We start from the raw sequence: 20,313 nt of genomic DNA on the forward strand, positions 1-20,313 counted from the left end.
CGCCTCCATCAGAAACAAAACCAGGGGATATTAAAGGAACCCCTGACAGTTAAGTCCAGTTGCGAATGACTCTGGGGTTATGGCGCTCATCTCACTTTATAGGCTGAGGTAGCTGGCGTTTGTCCACAGACAGTTTTTTCGGGTCATGTGGCCAGCATGACTAAGCTGCTTCTGGCGCAACAGAACACTAACCCCAGAGCAGCACATGGAAATGCCATTTACCTTCCCACCGGAGTGGTACCTATTTATCTACTTGCAGTTTGATGTGCTTTCGAACTGCTAGGTTGGCAGGAGCTGGAACCGAGCAACGGGAGCTCACCCTGTCGTGGGGATTCGAACCACCAACCTTTTGATCGGCAAGCCCAAGGCTCAGTGGTTTAGACCACAGTGTCATGTTAATTGCATGCAATTCCTGGCAATCACCTCTTGCTTCGCCACCCTGCTCCCTTCCCTTTCCTCTTCTTGTAGACTTCCCACTCTGGCCAAATTTCAGTTTGTAGGCTTGCTGGGTACAGAGACCTGCCTTCTTTCTCTTCTTTTCTGTTTTGCTTCCTCCGCACATACGTTGGTGGTGTTGTACAATAGTAGAAACTCTGTAACCTTAGAAACAGTCTAACGTCAATGCGCCTCTGAATGAACAACAGCAAAGTGGTTTGCAGGCTCACCATCGCTCCAGAATGGATTGAGTAAAGGCTCTGACCTCTCCCAAATGGTCTTTTGCAGGTTAGCCTACCAAAGAAATGACGACGACGAGGAAGAGGCTGCCAGAGAACGCCGCAGGCGGGCCCGGCAAGAAAGACTGCGGCAAAAGGAAGATGATGACTTCACAGGGCAAGTGATAGAGAAGCCTGAAGTCAATGCCCAAAACAAGTAAGACTCTCCTCTATGACTCTGTGCTCAGCTTGCCTGACAAATCAGGGCAGAGAAGTGTCAAGTAATGTAATAGCTCCTGCTCAGGGGTGACCTGTCCTGTTTTACCACCTGAGGTGAATGGGCCGCCTTCTGCTGCTGTGCCCCTGAGGCGGCTGCTTCACCCGGCCTAATAGGTGGGCCAGCTCTGTTTCTGCTGTTTAACCCAATGTTCTATATCAGGCACCCCCAAAGTCGGCCCTCCAGATGTTTTGGGACTACAACTCCCATCATCCCTAGCTAACAGGACCAGTGGTCAGGGGTGATGGGAGTTGTAGTCTCAAAACATCTGGAGGGCCGAGTTTGGGGAGGCCTGTTCTACATCATCTACTCCCCCAACTGAAAGAAGTGTTTAGTGTAATAGAGGCACCAGTAATCTGGAACACAAAGTGTATTTTTAAAAACAAACATTTGATTGAAAGTTTTAATATTGCCAACGCGGAAGAGAAGAGGGCTTCAAATTGAGCAGCCCTGGTAAGTACAGTCAGCACAAGCATTCAAAGCAAAGATACAGTAAGAATTGGAAACATTGGGTTCATGACTAGGAAGCGAACATACGTTTGGTTTGCATAACTGCATTTGTATAGGCCCTCCTCCCAAAAGAAAACCTGGGTGAAAGGAGGAGGAAGAGGAGGAGCAAGATACTTGTTTACATAACTCACTAAGAGGGAACCAAACTTTGTCAAATTTATCACATCTGGCAACACTTCCCCTAACTGAAATCAAACAGGCACCTACAGTTCTGATATTTAAGAACATAAGGCCAGTGGCCCATCTACTCCAGTGTCCAACCAGAGGCCTGTGGGAAATCCTGCAAGCAGGACCTGAGCTCAAGAGCATTATTCTATCCTGCTCTTTCCAAAACCTGGTATTCAGAAGCATTGCTGCCCCTAGCTGTGGAGGCAGAGCATAGCAGTCATGGCCTATAGCAGGCATGGCCAAACTTGGCCCTCCAGATGTTTTGGGACTACGATTCCCATCATCCCTGTTAGCTAGGGATGATGGGAGTTGTAGTCCCAAAACATCTGGAGGGCCAAGTTTGGCCATGCCTGGCCCTATAGTCATGAATATCCCTCTCCTCCATGAATTTGCCTAATCCTCTTTTAAAGCTATCTAGATTTGGTGGCCTCCTGTGGGATATAGACGTACTTTCTTTTATCTGTCCTGAGTCTTTCAACATTCAGCTTCATGGAATGTCCATGCATTCTAGCATTTGTCACCGCTGAAAACATTCTTATTTCTCCAAATGTTTTTAGGTAGAATTCATTTGATTCAGTGTCGGTCATTTGCCCTGTACGGTAGTACCTTGGTTCGCGAACGGCTTAATTGTCGAACAAATCGGCTCCTGAATGCTGCAAACCCGGAAGTGAGTGTCCTGGTTTGCGAACCTTTTTTGGAAGCTGAACATCCAACGCGGCTTCCGCTTGAGTGCAGGAAGCTCCTGCAGCCAATCGGGAGCCACGCCTTGGTTTTTTAACAGTTTCGGGAGTCGAACGGACTCCCGGAATGTATTAAGTTTGAGAACCAAGGTACCACTGTATTTTACGATTTTTTACTTTGATGATATTTTACTGATTTCATTGTGCTCCTCTGTGAGTTGGTGGCTTATAAATATTATGATAAAGAAAATGAATGTAATAGTTGACATAAACAAAAACACTTTGTTGTGGCTGAAGGCTCACAGAGTTTCGCAAATTTTGTGTCTTATGTAGCATTGAAGAAGAGACCAAAAGTACTACGACAACAGTTACCACTGTTACAAATAGTCAAGGGGATGGGGATGATGATTCCGTGTTCCTGGAGAGGCTGGCCAGGAGAGAAGAAAGGCGCCAGAAGCGTCTCCAAGAAGCCATGGAACGCCAGAAGGAGTTTGACCCGACAATTACTGACGAGAGCCTGTCACTCATAAGCAAAAAGGAGATGAACAATGTGGAAGAAAACGAGACCCCAAAGAAAGATGAAAAAGTGGACACCCATAGGAGACGCTATGAGGTAGAGGAAACTGAAACCATCACCAAATCGTACCAGAGGAACAACTTGAGACAGGACGAGGAAGATGAGAAGAAAGATGAGGAAGACAAGGAAGAACCTCAAGACGAGAAGCCAAAGCAAAGAACCATAGACGATAATCAGGTAGAAGTAACATTAGAAAAGGAAACAGTAGACAATGCAGAAGAAGCTGTGGTGGTAGAAATAAAACATTTTGAGGTAAACGCAGATGAGGGAAAAGTAGAAAACGGCACCGATGCCCTAGCAGTTGAGGAGGAAACAGGGAGTGGGGAGGTAATAAATATTACCGTAGCCTTAGATCAAAAGACAGAAGAAGAAGATGAAACAGAGGCAGAAAAGAAAAAATTAGAGGAGAAAGAAAGGCTTGAGAGAGAAGAAATGGAGAGGGCTAAAGCAGAGGCAGAAAGGAGGGCTGAGGAGGAGAGAGAGAGGCTCGAAGCAGAGAAAAGGGCAGCTGAGGAGAAAGAGAAGTTAGAAGCAGAGGAAAGGGAAAGGGAAAGGATCAAAGCAGAAGAAGAACGGAAAGCGGAGGAAGAGAGGAAGAGGATGGAGGCAGAGGAGAGAAGGGCTGCCCAGGAGAAAGAGAGGCGTGAAGCTGAGGAGAGGGAAAGGGCTAAGGCGGCCGAAGAGAAGAAAGCTGCCGAGGAAAGGGCAAAGGAACAGGCAAAGAGGGAGGCTGAGGAATGGGAGAGGGCGAAGAAGGCAGCGGAAGACAAGGCTAAGCTAGAAGAGGAAAGGTTGAAGGCAAAGCAAAAGGCTGAGGAGACCAAGGTAGATCAGGCCAAAGGGAGGAAGGGAGAAGAGAAGAAAATAGAAGACAAACAGGTAAAAGAGAAGAAAGTGCAAGAGGAAAAAGCCCCGGCAGCTTCCCTGAGAAAACAGGTACAGTAAACATTTTGCACTCAGCCAACTTACGACACTTGTGTTTCGTGGGAAATGTAATGCATTTTACCAAAACAAAACAAAAAAAATGGCTGGATTGCGACTTGCTCACAGTCATCCCTCTGCACTTTGGACCACTAACTCTTGCAAAAAAAGGAAAAATCTTTATTATTATTATTATTTGTTCTTAAACTTATGGCTTCCAACTCTCGCTAACATAGTGCATGGTGGTGCATGTCTGTTTGTTCCCTTCTTGGCTCTCAGATCTTCCAGTGGGATTTTGTGCATGATCTGAAACCCTCACCGTCTCCCTTGCCTTCTTTTTCTGCGGCTGCCAGTCGGCCAGGGGCAATAGCCGGGCGCATATGCAAGGTACAAAGGCACGGCATGGGCGGGCTGCGGACGAGCACCCAGCAAACGTTTGTGGCGGGAGTGCCAGATAAGCACCCTTGAGTATTAATTAGAGCCAAGCACAGACCGAGCTCTGCTGGGCTATGCGCAGACACGGGGCACTCCAGAACGGAGGGAAGAGAGCACGGGCGTGCAAGAGGGATGTGGAAGTCACTGTGCTACCACCCGGAGGGAGTTGTGTTGCACGGCAGCAGCGGTGGCGGCAGCAGTGGCACGGAACCAGGGGGTATGTGAGCACAAGCTTGGTTGACGCCGTGGCAGATGGGGCAGGGTTTGCCATGGAAATTGACCTTTTCATCTTGCGGAAACATTGCAAAAGGGGGAAGAGAAAGAGGTTAAAGTGGAAGCTAAAAAGGAAAAGCCTCAAGATGACAAACTCCGACCAGCCTTCAAAAAAGAGGAGGTAACTAACCTGTTGCTTTGGGGGGGGGGGAGAGCGTGTGGGAAGCGGAACAGAGCCCCAGACATTAGTAAAATAAGCTCAGAGGAGAGTCACTCAGCAAAAGTCAAAGCCATTTAATGCGCCTTCCAAGTGTAGGAGCACCTTGACTCCAGAGCGCTGTTTCATACTGGGGAAAAGGAAAGGAAGGTCGCAAGAAGATAACGGCCAATAGCAAGACGTGAGCTGAGTCAAAGCTTTGTGAAACTGGGTGTGTGATAAAACAGGCACGAGGCTAGTTTAGCCTGCCCCAGCCTTAGCTTGCATCCAGGTGTATGACAAAAATATCGCATTCCCATTTTACCAAAGAACCAGCTTCAGTCAACCTCAGCCCACATCCCTGTTCAGAGTGCAGGATGTGGTCATTGGTCCTGTATTTTTAGTAGGTTAAGGGAGCATCTGGTGTTGGGGTTCTAGACTGGCACCGACTAACCTTCCGTTTCTCAATTTCTCCCTCCATTTCCTCATAACTTCTCTTCCTGGAATTGGTAATTTATTCTGTTAATGATGGATACCCCAAGAAACCTTTAGCTCCTTAGTCTGAACTTAACTAATGATTTTCCATTTCATAATATAAAATATGCAGACTCCAGCTTCCTCCCCCTTGTTGAAAAAATTCATTTTTTTACAAAATACAGTGCATTGCATTTCTTCTGTAAACACAGGAGCTGGTGCCATTGTGTTTCACTGTATGGTAAGTAAAGAATATTGGGTCCTAGAGCATCATTCCCAAACTCAGAGTCTGGCTCACTTATGCAAGAATCATAATGTAGATTTCGTTTAAGTGAATCTTTCCATTTCAGTTTCTCATTCCCCTCCCCCAGTCTTTAGTCTAGTTTGCATTTATTTTTAAGTCCTCATAATTCTGAATTTATCCCAATAACCAATTTTTTGGTATTTAATTTTGCCTAACATACACATACTTGCGAACAATTTCCCACCAATCTATGCCTCTTTATACAGTTTGCCTGAGCATATGCATTTTTGAATACATTACTTGAGTGGTGAATCACACTGCAAAATTCAGAGAAAGGATTGTTATGTTTCAGTTCGCCTGCGAATTGGGTAAATTTGACTTGAAATGTAAAGTAAATTGACTTTCTCCTCCATCCCTTTTCACTAACCATGGTCCCAGTTCCATGAGGATCAAACTGGCAAGTATCATCTGTTGCCTGACCCATAAAACAAAGGATTTACCTGTGTACTTTTAAAGCAAGCTGAGAAAAGGCTATATTTTGGTCAGTTCCCATCCTTAAATGCTAAATGAAGTGCTATGTGTTGTTGGCAATTAAGTGATGAGCTTGACCATTCACCAATTTCTCAAGGAAAAGCAAAACTGTGAAAACGAGAAGAGATTCCAGTTCACAAGGGCGACCATTGTTCTGTATCCAGTTCAGTTTACATCCTAGAGTCAGTTTGCTTCTCTAGACTACCTTAAAATTCTGGGTGTGCAGAGCTGGCCTGCAAACGTCGTACTGAAGCAAGCTTTCTCATGACATGATATTTGTGGTATTTCCTGCTTCCAATTTGGCTAGACATGCAGCATGAACCACATTTTATTTTCCTTTTCTTTATTTACAGAGTCTCCACCCCCCTTTTTTTCTTTTTAAAATGCATTTATGTTTACAAGAGGATAAGCTCTTAGTTTAAATTGTGGTCATAAAAGGCTCACAACTTTCTTTGGAGAATTTTGATCTTGAAATCCAGTTAGGATTTGGATTGTCCAAAAGAAGTATTTGAGAGATCCAGATTAAAATACCACACGTTATATATTCCTTCTAAGTCAGCTGGTTGCCAGTCAACTGATTAAGGAGCTGTTGGTAAATTATCTACATTTTAACTGAAAATTAAGTAATCACAATTAAATGAGTTTGCAGGATATCAAAAACTTGTCTAGGTGTCTTTGGGGGCAGGAATGTTAGAGGAAGTGTGAAACTGAAAGAGTGATGCTATATATACCTACTCATAAGTAAGTGCCATTGAGTTCATTACTCCTGTAAAGTGTTATAGAATTGCAGCCTCAAACTTACAAAAGCTACCATGTGTTACTAGATTTTGGTTAGAGTTCTGCCCTCCATGATGGAATCTCAGTTTCTGGTGGGGATGGGAGCATTTCTGAAGTGGTTCACTCTGTTTCCTAGAAGGTTTATTCATTAATTATTATTTATTTTTATTATATATTTTTAGGAGGGCTTTAGAGGATATTGCAGCCTGGTGGTGGCTGGTTAGTGGCATTAGTGAAGTGCTTCCAGCTTTTGTATTTATATTTTGGCTGGGTCCTTTTTCTCTTAATTGATTTTTTTTAAATGTTATTGTATTTTTTATGTGCATCTTGAATATCAACATTGAGAGAAAGCTGGGGAAACATTCTACCCCCCCCCCATGATGCAACTGCTGTGATGCAACAGTTGAAACACTATGTTGTTGTATGTCTGGGTTTCATTCCTACCCTGAAATTGGAATAAATGTGTAGTAGAGCCATCTTGACATACCTCCCCCCGCAAATATATTTGGCAATCTCCAAAATTCCTTTCTCGAAGACTTTAGCATTTGTGCATGGTGAAGGTTGCTCGGTTGAGTCAAGGGAGAACATTTGCATTTTTGCTCACTGCCATTTCAGGTTTGCTTTGGCCGCTAGTTTAACTGATGTTCTTCCTGAGAATACAATTTCTCTTATGTGTCAGAAGAGGGGTTGTTGTTTTTTAACGCTGCACAGTTCCAGTGAGCATCCAGGCATGATGACTCAGTGTGCTGTAGGGTCAGGCTGTCAGCCGTGGACATAAATGATGCTAATCCCAAATGATGCCGTTTGGGGTGGGAAGGACTTTGCAAGGATGTTGCATCTGGCTGAGAATATCACTAGGCCAAGAATTGTGCAGCAAAAGGGAAGAACTCCACTTGGCTTGCCTTTGGCATTGGAGCTCAACCTGAGCAGTAGAACCGCTTATATGCTTGCACAAAGCATATGGGAAGGACTGCAGCTCAGGCTACCTGGGTTGCTTGAACAAAGTCTCAGGTTCATTCTCTGGCAACTCCAGGCAGGATAGGGAAGGAGAGACCCCTGTCTTGAAATCCAGGGCAGTGAGCTAGATAGACCAATTGTCTTGACTTAATATAAAACAGCTTTCTGTGGTCCTATAGGTATGGTGGAGTCATGTCTGCACCTACATGCACCTGAAGCCATTAAAACCCATAATCTGCACATGGCACAGGGAACAGGAGTTAGTAGCTCACCTTGACAGGAGCAGGACGTCCAAGTTGTGGCATTGAGCACAGGTGGCTAACCCACAGAGCAAGAACCGTCATCTTCCCTTGAGGCCCTTCTTTGTGTGCCTCTTCCACAAGTGGTCTGGAGGATGGCAACATAAGAGCAGGCTTTTTCTGTGGTGGCTCCCCGTTTGTGGAATGCTCTCCCCAGGCAGGTTAACCTGGTGCCTTCATTACATATCTTTAGGTGCCAGGCAAAAACATTCCTCTTCTCCCATCCTATGACCCTTTTAAATGTGTTTATGGGAGGTGGGGTTATTGGTTTGTTTTTGTTTTGTTTCATTAGGTATCTTATATTCTCATTTTGTATAATTTTTTTTTCTGTTGTTGTGAACCACCCTGGATAATAAATAATAAAATAAAAAGCAGGGACCGGTTATAGCTGCAAGGGGCGTGTGCCGAAATGCCTCTCCCAATTTCCCCATCCTTTTTTGCACAGAGCAAAGTTGGGGCTGGCATTTCCGTAATTTTTTTGACGGGTTGTAGCGTCGTCATGAAGCCAGTTACAGTGGACGCTCGGGTTGCGAACGTGATCTGTGTGGGATGCACATTCGCAACCCGCAGCGGTGCGTCTGTGCATGCGCGGGTTGCGATTCGGTGTGTCTGCGCATGCGCAAAGCGCGATTTAGCGCTTCTGCGCATGTGCGACCGCCGAAACCCAGAAGTAACCCATTCCGGTACTTCCGGGGTTCGGCGGTCCGCAACCCAAAAAAACACAACCTGAAGTGTCTGTAACCCCAAGGTATGACTGTATAGTGAATTCAGTGCTTCCTCAGAGAATGCTAGGAGGAAAAAAAAAATGTGGCAAACAGCAGCTGAGGCTGTAGAGTTGGTTATTATTGCTTCCACCAGAAGTATAAAATACATGGTGGTGCTGGTGGAAAAAGTTGAGTCAAGGTGCAGTTTTGTGAAGCCTTTTCTTTGTCCTGACCTGCTCTGGATTTTGCAGGGTTGGGGAGAACTTTCAACCCTGCCTAAGTGGACTTGTGCAGGAACAGGATTGTCCATGGCCAATAGTGGGGGGGGGGAGGGGGTTGTTCTTCCTGCCAGTTACTCCAGCTTGGTAGACTTGTGATGAATCCCTCTTGCTGAACTACAGCTCCTATCATCCCCAGCCAGCATGGCCAATGACCTGGGATGCTGAGATTTGTAGGTCGGCAGCATCTGGAGGGCCCTGGATTCCCCACACCTGTTGTAAGAGCCGCTGCAAAACATGGATCAGGAAACTGTGGCCCTTGAAATGTTGTTGGATTATAACTCTCATCACCCCTGACCATTGGCTATGGCTGGATGGGGCTGATTGGAGCCCAGCAACATCTGGCAGACCACAAGTTCTCCTGCTGCAAAACATCTGCAGAAGATTAATGGCTCATCATCTGCTTGCTGAAAGCAGGAGAGGGATGCCTCTCCTCTGGGGTGCTAGGATGTAATTGGTTCATTTTCGCAATGTCGCCCTAGCAGATAAAAGACAGCAAGCTGATCAGGGACAAAGCACCCAAAGAAGAGGCTAAGCCAGGCTGGGATCGCAAGAAGGGATTTCCGGACTCGAAGCCACAGAACGGGGAGCGTTTCCAGGAACTCCCTGCCCACAAACTTAAGCATACGGAGAATGCCTTTAGGTAAGAGATACACACGTAAGGGGGCAGTGTTTATACTTGGGCCTGGTGTTGCCTTTAATGGGTCTTGGCTGCAACAGGATGAACTGTGCCGTAGGAAAGACAGAAGCCATTTTTACATGGGAGGCTTGAAAGGGTTTCTCGCCAACCTGTTAATCTGCAATTTGTATATAAATCCCATGTTGGCTAGAGTTCCCGTTCTCGTTCCCCATGATTTCTCTGCCCCATTGGCAACAAGTACAACAGTTAGGTCAATAGTGCAGTGAAATGGCCAGAAGTCAAGCCTCCTGCATGGCTTTAGCTGAGTCCTGAAAAGTTTAATCTTGCACAGTTTACTCTGTGAAGCACTGGGCAATTTGCACAGGGCAGCGACGTTGGCGTGGTGCTTCGGCCTGCAATGCTTATCCTTTAGGAAATTAAAAGGTAAACGGTGAGTTACCTATAAGAGCTGGAGTCTGCCAGTGTGGTGAAGCGGTTCAAGTGTTAGATTAGGACCAGATAGGCCCATCCAGCTGTGAAGCTCATGGCATAATAATAATAATAATAATAATAATAATAATAATTTATTATTCATACCCCGCTCATCTGGCTGGGTGTCCCCAGCCACTCTGGGCGGCTTCCAACAAAATATTAAAATACAGTAATGCATCAAACATTAAAAGCTTCCCTAAACAGGGCTGCCTTCAGATGTCTTCTAAACGTCTGTCTCTACCTCTTAGCCTAACCTCAGCCATGGGGTTGTTGTGAGGATAAAATGGGGAGGGGGGGAAAGCATATATGCTACCTTGAGTTCCTTGGAGGAAAGGTAGAAGAAGAAGAGTTTGGATTTGATATCCCGCCATTCACTCCCCTTAAGGAGCTTCAAAGCGGCTAACATTCTCCTTTCCCTTCCTCCCCCACAACAAACACTCTGTGAGGTGAGTGGGGCTGAGAGACCTCAGAAAAGTGTGACTGGCCCAAGGTGCATGTGGAGGAGCGGAGACGCAAACCCAGTTCACCAGAGTCTACCGCTCTTAACCACTACACCAGACTGGCTCTCAAGTGTGGGGTGGAAGGTCCGCCTCTCACAATATGAACCAACTTGGACTCTGTATTCATCATCTGAGGCCTTTGTTTGTATGCCCTCCTCCACAAGAGATCTGGAAGGTGGCAAGGGGGCCTTTTCTGCAGTGGCTCCCCGTTTGTGGAATGCTCTCCCCCAGGGAGGTTTACTTGGCACCTTCACCTTGCCAGGTGAAAACATTCCTCTCCGATCAGGCCTTTGGCCAATTAATATTCTACAGCCTTTCAAGTGTGTTTCTGTTCCAACTATTTATTTGTGCTTTTATCTCATGTTTTTACCTTATGAACTGCCCTGAGATTGTTTGATGAAGGGTGGTATATAAATCAAGTAAAATTAAATATAAATAAATAAATCAGGTAAAAATAAATAATTAAACGTTGCCACAAATTCCCAAGATTTGGTGTAGGTTGACATTCACATGATCTGAATGTCGGCAGGGTTTTGCCTTGAGGGGGATTTTGCTGGCCTCATTCTCTGTCCCCCGGCTAGCAGGAAAGTTCTCTAGAGAAACTTGCCTCGGGACTGGGACACTTCAGACAACAGGGCGAGAGAGCTCACTTTGACCACGTAAGAAACACAGCTTAAGAGCCAGCAGCAGAACCTCGTTTCTCTTACTCTTACAATCTGTCCAGATTCCCCGCACGTTCTCAGATGCCTCTTGCAGCCCCATCTCAATATGGCCCTGGGAAATGTACACTGCTCTACTTACTGTAGAGGTTGGATTTGCCAGCTGTTTTGTTTTAATCTCCCGCTCGTTTCCCCTGTGGCCCTTTCAGTAGATGAGATGATATTGTAAATGTCACTAACAAGCCTCCATTTCTGTAAATCTGAAGCTATTTAGGGTTGTAAAGATGACCCCTGAAGCTGCATATGTCTGCAAACCTAAACTATGCGTGTTTAGGCCATATAAAGATACAGTGTGAAGGGAAGTCCTGAGAGGCTCAAAGAATATTGATTGATTCACTGCATTTTGTTTCCCATGCTTTTGACACTTGCAATGTACACTATTTTTTTTAAAAAAACAAGTAATAATAAAACAATACGCAATAAAACTCTCTCTCTCTGTGTGTGTGTGTTAATGCATATATGCATTAAAAATATAAAGTACAGCAAACACACAAGTGCAATGAAACGGTTATATATTTTCTCCCCATCCCCGACAAACAAATGCCCAAGGCAGCTTGCAAAAAATAAATAATTCAGAAACGTAATGAGAACAATTAAAAACAAACATAGACTATATTAAAAGCAGCAAATCTAAGGAGAGCAGCATAAGCACAGCAGCAGAGGTAAAACAGGTAAGGATAAAAGGCCTGATAAAGTGAATTTTTGCCTGGTGCCGAAGTGCTATCAAAATAGGTGCTGGATGCGGCTGCCTGCAAAAAGCATTCCAAAGTCAAGGCTGCCACCAGTGAAAAGGAAATTTCCTCAGTAGCCACATGCTTCAGAGAGCACCAGGGAAAATATCATGCTATGATTCCCTGAAGCTTAGGTGAGGACCAGCCTTCCCATTAAAACAGAACGAGCTGGTAGAGTTCTGGATTCTACCTAATAATAATGATAATGATAATAATAATGATAATAATAATAATAATAGTTGTTGTTGTTGTTTAGTCATTTAGTCGTGTCCGACTCTTCGTGACCCCATGGACCAGAGCACGCCAGGCACTCCTGTCTTCCACTGCCTCCCGCAGCTTGGTCAAACTCATGCTGGTAGCTTTGCGAACACTGTCCAACCATCTCGTCCTCTGTCGTCCCCTTCTCCTTGTGCTCTCCATCTTTCCCAACATCAGGGTCTTTTCCAGGGAGTCTTCTCTTCTCATGAGGTGGCCAAAGTCTTGGAGCCTCAGCTTCAGGATCTGTCCTTCCAGTGAGCACTCAGGGCTGATTTCCTTCAGAATGGATAGGTTTGATTTTCTTGCAGTCCATGGGACTCTCAAGAGTCTACTTCAGCACCATAATTCAAAAGCATCAATTTTTCGGCGATCAGCCTTCTTTATGGTCCAGCTCTCACTTCCATACATATATTATAAATAATAATAATAATAATAATAATAATAATAATAATAGTAATAATAGTATAATAATAGCTTTACTTCTCGCAGTGAGGGAACCACCAGAAGGCCCTCAGAGCTGGACCTCAGTGTCTAGACTTCAGACTGCAAGTGGCAGTTTTATTTGCAGTGCTCTCCCATGTAAAAAGTGCATAATATATTTTCATACTGGGGAGAGAGCTAGGCAAGAACCACTCTCCCTCATGTGCTGGTTTATTATATTGAGGGAGTTTTAAAAAAAATGTAGAAGAGAATTGAAAGCTACGACACCCCATTCTGCGCTCTAAAGTGGTCCAGTTCAGGGTACAGCGGTCTCTGCCATCCATTCCATTTTGCATTATATCTAGATTGATCTTCACAATGCCAATCCTGATAAGCTACAGAATACTCTTCCTCACTGTCGCTTGCTTCTTTCTCTCCCAGCCGCCCAGGCCTCAAACCCACCCCAGATTCTGAAGAAGCCAAGCCGGTGTCCCACGTGGAGGCTGGCAAGCGGGTGGAGGAGCTGCGCCGTCGCCGAGGCGAAAACGAGAGCGAAGAGTTTGAGAAGATGAAACAGAAACAACAGGAGGCAGCCGTGGAGCTGGAGGAGCTGAAGAAGAAGCGCGAAGAGCGCCGGAAGATTCTGGAAGAGGAGGAGCAGAGGAAGAAGAAGGAGGAGGCAGAAAGAAAAACTCGGGAGGAGGTAATAGCTGCTTGATGTATATTCCAGGCTTCCTCAACCTTGTTTTTGGCCTACAACTCCCATGATCCCTAGCTGGCAGGACCAGTGGTCAGGGATGCTGGGAATTGTAGTCTCAAAACGTCTGGAGGGCCGAGGTTGATAAAGCCTGATGTATTCAGAACATTGTTGTGGTTGATGGAGGAAATTGCCTCATATGGAGAGATTCCACTGGTGCATCTACATAAGTTTTGTCTACACTGATTGACAGGGAAAGGGTAGGCACCCTCTGTGTGCATGGGTGTCTTTGTAGAGCAGTGGCATTGCACACTATATCCCGAGCATGGTGTGGGATGAACTGCCCAGCTTTCTCCCATAAGAACAGGATCATTGGTTTGGGTAAATATCTCAATTGGACCTAAGAATTGTGCCTAGCTTCTGGTTGTACATCTCTGAATTAGGTTGCTCTGTTCCTTTGGCAAAGATCCTTCTGGTGGTGTTGTGACTCAGACTTACTTTAATGGAAAAATCTGGTTTGGAATGAGCTCTTTAAACAGAGGGTAATTGCCTTTTAAAACTGAGCGTCTAGCTCCTAAAACCCTATGGCTTTAACGAAAGACAGCAGCACATTCCAAAAAATGAGGCAACCAGTGACTAATATTGAAATACACTTTAAGGGAAATACTCCTCTCAAGAGATAGTTGTATTGTACGAGGTGCTCTTTCAAAGCTTGCAATATTGTTGGTTCGTTTCATTACTTGTTTCACCAAATTTGCACACCGCTCGGTTGTAAGCAACAGCAACAACTTCCTCAAAGCAGCTTACAAAAATAATAAAACAATGAAATGAGTTCTTCTCTTCCTAAATTCTACTTGCAAAAGTAGCTTCTGTCTGTGGATTATCCTGCCCTTTTTACTGTTGTGCCATGGGACGGTCAGGAATTCTGTTCCCCTGCTACAGTTCTAGCTGGGTGTGGGGAAGATACAGAAATTTACTGCAGGGGTAGGAACGGATAGATCCCAATTGTTTGCTTTTAAATTGAAAAACTGCTCTGTTGAGAATCATAGAATCGTAGAGTTGGAAGGCACCCCAAAGGTCATCTAGATGAACCCCCTGCAAGAACAGAGAAAGTGCTTTGTGATGTCACATTCTCCTAACCAATCAGTGCTCTGAACAGCCACTTCAGGCTGGGCACTCCCCCCCCCCCCCAAGCCTCAGTCCTTGAGAGATGCTTGCCAGACTTAGATAATCCTCTGGTGTGATCTGTCGGGGTTTGTCCTTAGGTCTTAATTTTTATTGTGTATGTGTGATTGCAACAATATTAAAGAAAGTGCAGTTTCCACTGTAGCCTGACTCCTGTCTTCATGGATGCCTGTATACACTAGTATAGAAATTCCACCTTTAGTTAAGTTTCCACCAATTTGTCTTCTAATTTCTTCATAACTGTAGCCTTGTTCACTTAACAGTACTATTTTACATCACTTTCTGGGTGACCAGCCAACTCTTTGCACCATTTTTTTTCATTTAGTGAGCTTGTATAACGTAATAAAATTAAAGAACCAAAAAAACCCAAAACAAAAACACACACGCAAAAACCCAACAAACCCCAACCAACTTGATAGCAATCGCATAACACACAGACAAATGTCCTCCTCTCAGCTCTGGTACATAACATCAATAGCTGAATCCTACTGTGACCTGATTGGATGATTGCCAAAACAAGATGATACCTGATTGGCTCTCTAAACACTCATGCTCATTGGCTACATTCAAATGAAGGAAAGCTGCTGCATATCAACCTAAGCAAGTTGTGCTTCCTTTTTTCTGGTTATTTGGATATAACTTTTGATAGAATACTGATAACTGAACAAACTTTGTTGCATTACATTCTTCATTAAATCATCTTTCCATTGATATATAGATGTATGCTATTACTCCATGGTATTGCGCCACACTCTAGCGGTGGCTTTGCTGAAGCAGCTGTTTTAACTGCTGTCCTGAATTCAGGGGTGTGTGTGTGTTTGTGATGTAAACATGAAAATGAGCTACAAGCTACTCATTCACTACATATTGTGAGTTTGGTAGGAAGAGAAGAGGCGACTGAAGGAAGAAATTGAGAGGAGAAGGGCGGAAGCTGCCGAGAAACGCCAGAAGATGCCTGAGGAAGCCCAGAGCGAAGACAAGAAGCCGTTCAAATGCTTCACCCCAAAAGGTTCCTCTCTCAAGGTAAGGCTTCCTTGGGTCCATGTGAAGGGTTAATTGCAGGTCAAGAAGGAATTTCAGCTGGCTCCTAATGTCCATACCATTTTAATCCAGGTTTGATGAAATGTATCCCCTATTTCACTTGCGAAGTAGGTGTGGAAATAATGCCTTTTCCTCTTCCTTCTGGTTCTGCTCATAGCATCTAAAAATTCTGATTGCTATACAAAAATTCAAAGCAATAGGTCTTGCCTATTGGCTCACTCCAGCATGATGGTCAGATCATGCTTAAAGCACTTTCAACACATTTAAAGCACATAGCTTCCTTCTGCCACATCCTGGGCAGAAGGAAGTTTTCTCCTCACAGGCCTATATGATTGCCAGCACCTTTAACAAGCTACAGTTCCCACAGTTCTTTGGAGGAAGCAAGATGCTTTAAATGTTCGCTGAATGTGCTTTGAAGGCAGGTGCACCGTCTCCTGAAGACAGAGGGGTCTTCGGCCCCCTCAAGATCTGCTGGCAGGGTGCCAAGCCCCCTTGATGTTGAGGAGGCCAAGTTCAGAACAGTTCAATGGGTGGCTCCTCCTGAGCGCAACAGAAGATGCCACGTCGCGCTGGGCTCCCCACTCAGCCACTCCCAACGATGCGACGCCATGCGCTCTCCAACCCCCCTCTTGGGCGCAATACAGTGCCTCTGTTTAAAGGTATGGTTTGGCTGGTATCCCGCCTCCCTTATTTAGTTTTTGGAGGGAGTGTCCAGGCCACATTCAAATAAATGCTTTTGCTTTATAACTGTGCAAAGTCTTTACTGCTCACGGTTTGTCTTGAGCTCGACCCTCCGGGAATAAGGTTACCAACTTTTTTTGTGTGTATGTGTTTTGGTGCTCTGTGCTTTGTGACCAAAAAGATACGAAGTAGTCTCCCCACCACCACCACCAACAGCAGCGGCATGCGGGGTGTTATGTACTAAGCTTGGATCCTAGAACAATAGGCAGGTAGGATCCTAGAATGCAACAACTGATTGGCTTGCAGGAGAAGACCAATCAGGCTCCAGGAGGGAAGCAGAATCAGCCAATCAGACGGGACCTGTTGTGTAAATAATGTATATAAAGCCAGAGGTTTTTTGGGGAGGGGGATTCATTCAGTTTTACGAGCTGCAATAAAGAGCATGAAATCACTACGCGACTCCGACTATATTTCATGGATGTAGCAATGAGAAGAAGAAAAACTTTGCTTGCCGAATTTGCTACCCTGTTGAAGAGTTTGGATTTGATATCCCGCTTTATCACTACCCGAAGGAGTCTCAAAGCAGCCAACATTCTCCTTTCCCTTCCTCCCACACAACAAACACTCTGTGAGGTGAGTGGGGCTGAGAGACTTCAGAGAAGTGTGACTAGCCCAAGGTCACCCAGCAACTGCATGTGGAGGAGCGGAGACGCGAACCCGGTTCCCCAGATTACGAGTCTACCGCTCTTAACCACTACACCACACTGGCTCTCAGGTCAGTTATGGGTCAGTGCCAACTGGGCAGCCGCTCGTGGCAGCCCCACCTACAAGGCCTCATCAGACAATTGTAAGAGATCATAGCTCAGTGGCAAAGCACATGCTTTTCATTCAGGTCTCAGTCCCTGCTATCTCCCAGTTTCTCAAGCTTAGAAGCAGCAGTGGACAGCAGGGTTGGGCTATGCCACTCACCTGACCTTATGCCAGCTGAGTTGCTGCTGCATACTAGGATGGAGATGGCAAGGTTGGAGCTGTGCAAACGGGCTGGCAGAGCCAAACCAGCACTCCTGCTGGTGTGTTTGCACTGCACCTACTGCATGCCTGCCTCGCCCTTCATCCCAGTACGCAGCAGCCACTCGGCCAGAAGGCAGTCAGGGGCGTGATGCACCATGTCATCTGCTGCTGCTTTAGAGGATCTGAGAGCAGATGTTCGGTGGGATTCTGTGTGCGAGACCCTGCAGAGCTGTTTTAATTGAAATGGACAATGCTCATCTAGATGGGCTCTCGTAAGTACTGTTTGTAGATTCCAACAAATTTGCAAAGGAGATATCACCCTTCCCTGAACGGTTCTCTTCATTCCCAGCTTAATCTACATCTGGAGTTGACTTTGGGCTTCCTAAAATAAAAATTTTAAAAAAATAGGAAGCTGCAGAGTAGGTTTTACTGTTACTGATGTTCTTTTCCATTGCTTATGCTTCCCAGAGGAAGATTCTTATGTGCTGCCTTGTGAATCCTGGCGTGTGTGTGTGTGTGTCTGTGTTGCTTGCACTTAAAACAGATCTGTCTCTGCTGTGCAGAACCATTAACAGCAACAAGAGTTTTGCCGCTGATTTTAAAAGGACAGTGCATTAAACCCTATAGTTTTAGATTGAACAGGATGCAAAATTCAGACTGAGAGAGAAAGAAACAGGCTGGGTTTGGAATTCGGATTTAGAGAGATCATAACACCTTCTGCTTTTGATGTCTTGTTTTACAGATTGCTGCTTGTTTTTACAGATCTCTCCTGCTTTCTGTCTTGTTTTACAGATCTATTTTGTAATTCTGTTTACCGTATGTGCCCATAACATTTATAAGTTGTAAGCATGCTGGTGTTGTGCAGTGATATCTGTTTTCTTGTGAATAATCTTGTGCTCAGCTTGATCAACTCCTTCAAATACGTTTTCTTTCTCCCATTTTTTGTAGGCCGGGGGCAGTCAATGTAGTTCCCTCCAGAGGTTGTCAGACTCCCAACTCCCAGCAGCCCCACCCAACATGGTCCATGTTCGGGGGGGGAGGGAGGTCAGGGGTTCTAGTCCAGCAACATCTGGAGGGCACCAGGTTGGTGACCCCAGTGTGCAAGCCTGCAAATTACAAAGCAATCTTTAATTTGTTTGTTTGTTCATCCCATTTATCAGCCAACCGTTAAAAAACTACAAGCAACAATAAATACAATACAAACCACAAAAGGCAAACAGCATAAAACACCAACAGCAGGTAGAGATACAAACCAATTTAAAAAGACATGTAAAAAACGCAGCATCACAATAATCCTGGGCAGATAAAACTGTGTTTCCCTGAAGCCAAAAACTTGGGGTGCTGCAACTTAAAAGGCCCTGTCATGGGTTACTGATACCCATCATACTTCTTAAAGCAAGAGCCCCGGAGGAAAACCTTAGCAGTCATGCAGGTTCGTGTGGATAGAAGCCTTACAATCTCTTGATTAAAATATTTAGTGTGTCCAACATGGGGCTCAAACTCCCAACCCTGAGATTAAGAGTCTCATGCTCTACCGACTGAGCTATTGCTAAAACCTAACCTACTGTACGAAGGTAGAGATTCAAACCTGCTGCTCTGTCCATACTTGGCTCTGCTTCCTCCACCTGCATGTGGCCCCCAGAAAGTTCCTCACTAGGAAATGCAGCCCTCGGGGAGGAAAAGGCTCCCCATGCCGTGCTTGACCTTTGACCTTCCATGTGCTGCTGAACTACAACTCCCAGCAACTTCAGCCAGCATAGCCAATGATTTGCAACAGCGGGACTTGTCGTTCAGCTACATCTGGAGATGGATCACAGGTTACCCACCTCTGGAGTAGAGATAGATTTAATCCATTGGCTTCCAGTCCATTTTACTTTTGCATGAATTCATTCACAAGTCTTTTTCTGTCTTGTTTCCGCCTTAAACTATGATTATTATTTTTAAATGCACAAAAATGTGCATTTAGCTGATTATTTTAAATGCATTTTCTCTCAGAGTGTTCTCTCTTAAATTGCACATTTAAAAATTTGGTGTGTGTGTTTGTGATTGTGATGAAGCAAAATATGGAACATCCAGAGAGTAAAAGAATCGGATGGATTGCTAAATTCTAATCTGCAAATTAATCTGGGATGTGCAGTCAGGTCCGTCCATGCCGGAATTCTTGAATTCCTCAAGGATCCCTATATACTGGGTGGTCTGACAGAAAAGCACATTGCCATGTTTATCATTCTCCAAGCAGGTATCTCTTAGTGATTCTCAATTAAAGAAAAACATGAATATATAGGCGCAGAGGAGGGCAAATAATACCAGCCAGACAAGAAGAGCAAAGTGGCTGGCCATTTCAGATGTGATCGATTTCCTCACATGAAGTTCCCATAGAGATATAGATGTAGATACAAAAAGCACTGAGAGTGTGCAAATTATTGTTACGTTCTGATTGCATATGCAAATGTTTCTCTGCATTCAGCCACAGCTTTCTAGTGCATACATGTGGATTAAAAACATGTAACTATATGTGGTTGCTAGACACGTGGCTTGTATGTCCCCCCCCCCCACACTACTTTGAAATACTATTATCCGTGTTGGAAATACATGATTTTGGAAATAACCCTGAGAGAGGTTGAAGAGGGAGAGAATTGAGGGATTTGTAGGGGAACTGTATCCTTCTCTCTGTGTTACGTTGCCATCTTGTGGCGGTGAAAAGCACATTGCGTTTGTGGCCATATGCAACCCCAAACTTCCAATCTGAGCAACAATTCAGGTGCTCCAATTCTGCAGTCAGACAAGGGACGTGGGTGGTGCTGTGGGTTAAACCAAAGAGCCTAGGACTTGCTGATCAGAAGGTCGGCGGTTTGAATCCCCACGACGGGGTGAGCTCCCGTTGCTCAGTCCCTGCTCCTGCCAACCTAGCAGTTTGAAAGCACGTCAAAGTGCAAGTAGATAAATAGGTACCGCTCCGGAGGGAAGGTAAACGGCGTTTCCGTGCGCTGCTCTGGTTCGCCAGAAGCGGCTTAGTCATGCTGGCCACATGACCCGGAAGCTGTACGCCGGCTCCCTCAGCCAAT

At 45.1% G+C, this 20,313-nt stretch overlaps 1 protein-coding gene across 28 annotated transcripts in view; it reads left to right on the forward strand.

Moving 5' to 3' along the window:
- Nucleotides 1-20,313, forward strand: part of CALD1 (caldesmon 1) — a 178,266-nt gene that overhangs the window by 146,743 nt on the left and 11,210 nt on the right. For 10 of the 28 annotated variants that reach the window (XR_014538750.1, XM_083572665.1, XM_083572689.1 and 7 more), the window contains 6 exons: nucleotides 724-870; nucleotides 2,622-3,801; nucleotides 4,532-4,615; nucleotides 9,377-9,537; nucleotides 13,075-13,336; nucleotides 15,398-15,538. Coding sequence is in view for 27 of the 28 variants with exons in the window: in XM_083572665.1 (XP_083428791.1) it covers nucleotides 724-870; nucleotides 2,622-3,801; nucleotides 4,532-4,615; nucleotides 9,377-9,537; nucleotides 13,075-13,336; nucleotides 15,398-15,538 (1,975 nt within the window). In the remaining variant the exon portion in view is untranslated. The remainder of the gene's footprint in view (nucleotides 1-723; nucleotides 871-2,621; nucleotides 3,802-4,531; nucleotides 4,616-9,376; nucleotides 9,538-13,074; nucleotides 13,337-15,397; nucleotides 15,539-20,313) is intronic. The other 18 variants (XM_083572674.1, XM_083572678.1, XM_083572676.1 and 15 more) reach the window with 3 other exon arrangements.

The sequence above is a fragment of the Podarcis filfolensis genome, assembly GCF_964270895.1.
Source record: "Podarcis filfolensis genome assembly, chromosome: 10".
NCBI classification, from domain to species: Eukaryota; Metazoa; Chordata; class Lepidosauria; order Squamata; family Lacertidae; genus Podarcis; species Podarcis filfolensis.